The sequence below is a fragment of the Calidris pugnax genome, unplaced genomic scaffold (assembly GCF_001431845.1).
Source record: "Calidris pugnax isolate Ruff unplaced genomic scaffold, ASM143184v1 scaffold46, whole genome shotgun sequence".
Lineage (NCBI taxonomy): Eukaryota > Metazoa > Chordata > Aves > Charadriiformes > Scolopacidae > Calidris > Calidris pugnax.
In genome coordinates this window covers 10395-12784 of record NW_015090769.1, presented here as the reverse complement: position 1 = coordinate 12784, position 2390 = coordinate 10395, and the positions used below count along the sequence as shown (strand labels likewise).

General features: G+C 66.0%; 1 protein-coding gene across 1 annotated transcript in view; it reads right to left on the bottom strand.

The window, feature by feature from the left end:
• Positions 1–399: 399 nt before the first annotated feature.
• The window catches only part of GTPBP3 (GTP binding protein 3 (mitochondrial)), a gene marked incomplete at its 5' end in the record, with an annotated part of 3863 nt that continues 1872 nt past the window's right edge, over positions 400–2390 (bottom strand). The window contains 5 exons of the mRNA XM_014937963.1: positions 400–778; positions 1339–1626; positions 1734–1899; positions 2014–2157; positions 2260–2332. Of these exons, the coding sequence (XP_014793449.1) occupies positions 550–778; positions 1339–1626; positions 1734–1899; positions 2014–2157; positions 2260–2332 (900 nt within the window). The remainder of the gene's footprint in view (positions 779–1338; positions 1627–1733; positions 1900–2013; positions 2158–2259; positions 2333–2390) is intronic.

Sequence of the window (2390 nt, the reverse complement as noted above, 5' to 3'; positions counted from 1 at the left end):
TGGGGAGCACCCATTTTTGGGGCTGCAGAGCACAAAGCAAAGGTGGGTGCAAGAGCTGGGGGGATCCTGGGGCTCCCCAGGCTGGGGGCTGTGCCCCGAAGGGTCCCCAAGACCCCCTCGCTGTGTCCCCTGGGGATACTCGGGGTGCAAGGATGGACCCACTGGGATGCTGAGCCCCACATGGCATGGGGTGGTGTTGGGGGGGGGTGTCCCAGGGGGGGAAGCCCAGGGTGGCTTTTCCCTTCCAGCCGCTCCAGCTCCTTGTTTGTCCTCCTGGCCAGGAAACGGGGCCTCTCCCAGTGATTTTTTTCCATGTCTGGGGCTCGGGACACGCTCCCCCCGCGCCAGGAAAACACCACAGCCTGGCACGGGGACCAGGGAGGGGGAAGGACACCAGAGTCACCAAAGGCACCAGGGTTTAATACCAACACGGAGCCACCAGCCCCCCCTGAGCCCCATTGCCCACAGTCCTCAATGCTGGTAGCACCGTGGCTGGGGTCGGGGGGACGCATGGACACCCCCCACCCCAAAACCTACCACTGTGCCCCCTCACTTGCCCACACAGAAGTCCTTGAAGATGATGTCGAGGATGTCCTCGGCGCCCACCTGCCCGGTGATACGGCCCAGGTGCCGTCGTGCCAACCGCAGCCGCTCGGCCGCCAGCCCCAGGTCCCCCCGCTCCCGGCCGTACCGTGCCAGGGCCGCCAGGCAGTCGCCCAGGTGGAGGCCGTGCCGACTCTGCGTCAGGCCGGGCGAGCCGGCCAGGGGGTCTCCACACCTGGGAGAATCATACAATCACTGAATCATAGAGTTTTCCAGGCCGGAAGGGACCTCCAAGGGTCATCTAGTCCGACCCCCCCGCAGTCAGCAGGGACACCCCCAACTAGACCAGGTTGCCCAGGGCCTCATCGAGCCTCTCCTTGAATATCTCCAGGGAAGGGGCCTCAACCACCTCCCTGGGCAACCTGTTCCAGTGCTCCACCACCCTCACAGTGAAGAACCCTCTCCTCATCTCCAGTCTAAATCTGTTCCCCTCCAGCTTGAAGCCATTGCCCCTCGTCCTGTCACTGCAGCCCTTTCTAAACAGGTTCTCCCCAGCCTTCCTGTAGCCCCCCTCAGGTACTGGAAGGCCGCTATTAGGTCTCCCCGGAGCCTCCTCTTCTCCAGGCTGAACAACCCCAGCTCCCTCAGCCTGTCCTCGGAGCAGAGGTGCTCCATCCCCCTATCATCCTTGTGGCCCTCGAGAAGTGAGAGGTGGGCACAAAACCAACCTACAGCATCCCCCCCACACTTCTATGGGGTGCCCCCCCCCTTCCCAGCCCCGTCCCCAGCACTCACAGCCGTGCCAGCTGCTGGCCCAGCAGCTCCAGGAGGTGGTCCAGCCCCTCGCCCGTCTTGCAGGAGAGGAGGGTGGTGGGGGGCAAGGGGTTCCCCTGGGCGCAGGCATCACGTAGAGCCCCCCCCGAGCCCCCCCGCAGCAGGTCGGCCTTGTTGAGCACCAGGATGCAGGGGGTGGGGATGGTCGAGGGGGGTAGCAGGGACCCCAGGGCAGCCCCCAGCCCCACCGGTTCGGTGGCCACCGTTGTGGCATCCAGCACGGCCAGCACCAGGTCCGCTTGCTGCAGGCTAAAGGAGGGGATTTTGGGGTGACAAGGTAGGACAAGGGGCCACATCCTGCCACCCTGTGAGGGGTTTGGGGACCCCCCCACACCCCCCGTCCCCTCCAGGCTCACCGGTCCCGCGCGCGGCTGACCCCCTCCTGCTCGACGGGGTCGGTGGCATCGCGGAGCCCGGCCGTGTCACTCAGCACCAGGGGGTAACCCCCGACGTTCAGGGCCACCTCCACCACGTCCCGCGTCGTCCCCGCCACCGGTGACACGATGGCTGCCGGGCGCTGGCCTAGGGGGGGGACACACACATGAGATGATGCTGGGGGGGCACCCTCATGGCATCGGGGACGGTGGCTGCTGTCCCCGGGGAGGGGGACCCCCGTCCAGGCTTCACCCCACTCACACAGCAGGTTGAGCAGGCTGCTCTTGCCCACGTTGGGGGGGCCAGCAATGACGGCGTGGACCCCCCCACGGAGAAGCTCCCCCCGGCGCCCGTCCTGCAGGTGGGCACTGATCTCCTGCTCCAGCGCCCGCACGGTGGCATCCACTGTGGGGAGAGAGCAAAGAGATTGGGGACATGGTGGAGGGGGGGGGACACACACCAGAGATGGGGTGTCCCAGCACCCCATCATCCTCCCCCAGCCCTCACCTTGTGACAAAACCTCTTCCTCCACGTTGTCATCCTCACTGAAGTCGATGTAGGCTTCGAGGTGCGCGAGCGCCTGGGGATGGGGATGATCGGGAGGGAGATGATGGGGATGGAGAGGATGGGTGGGATGG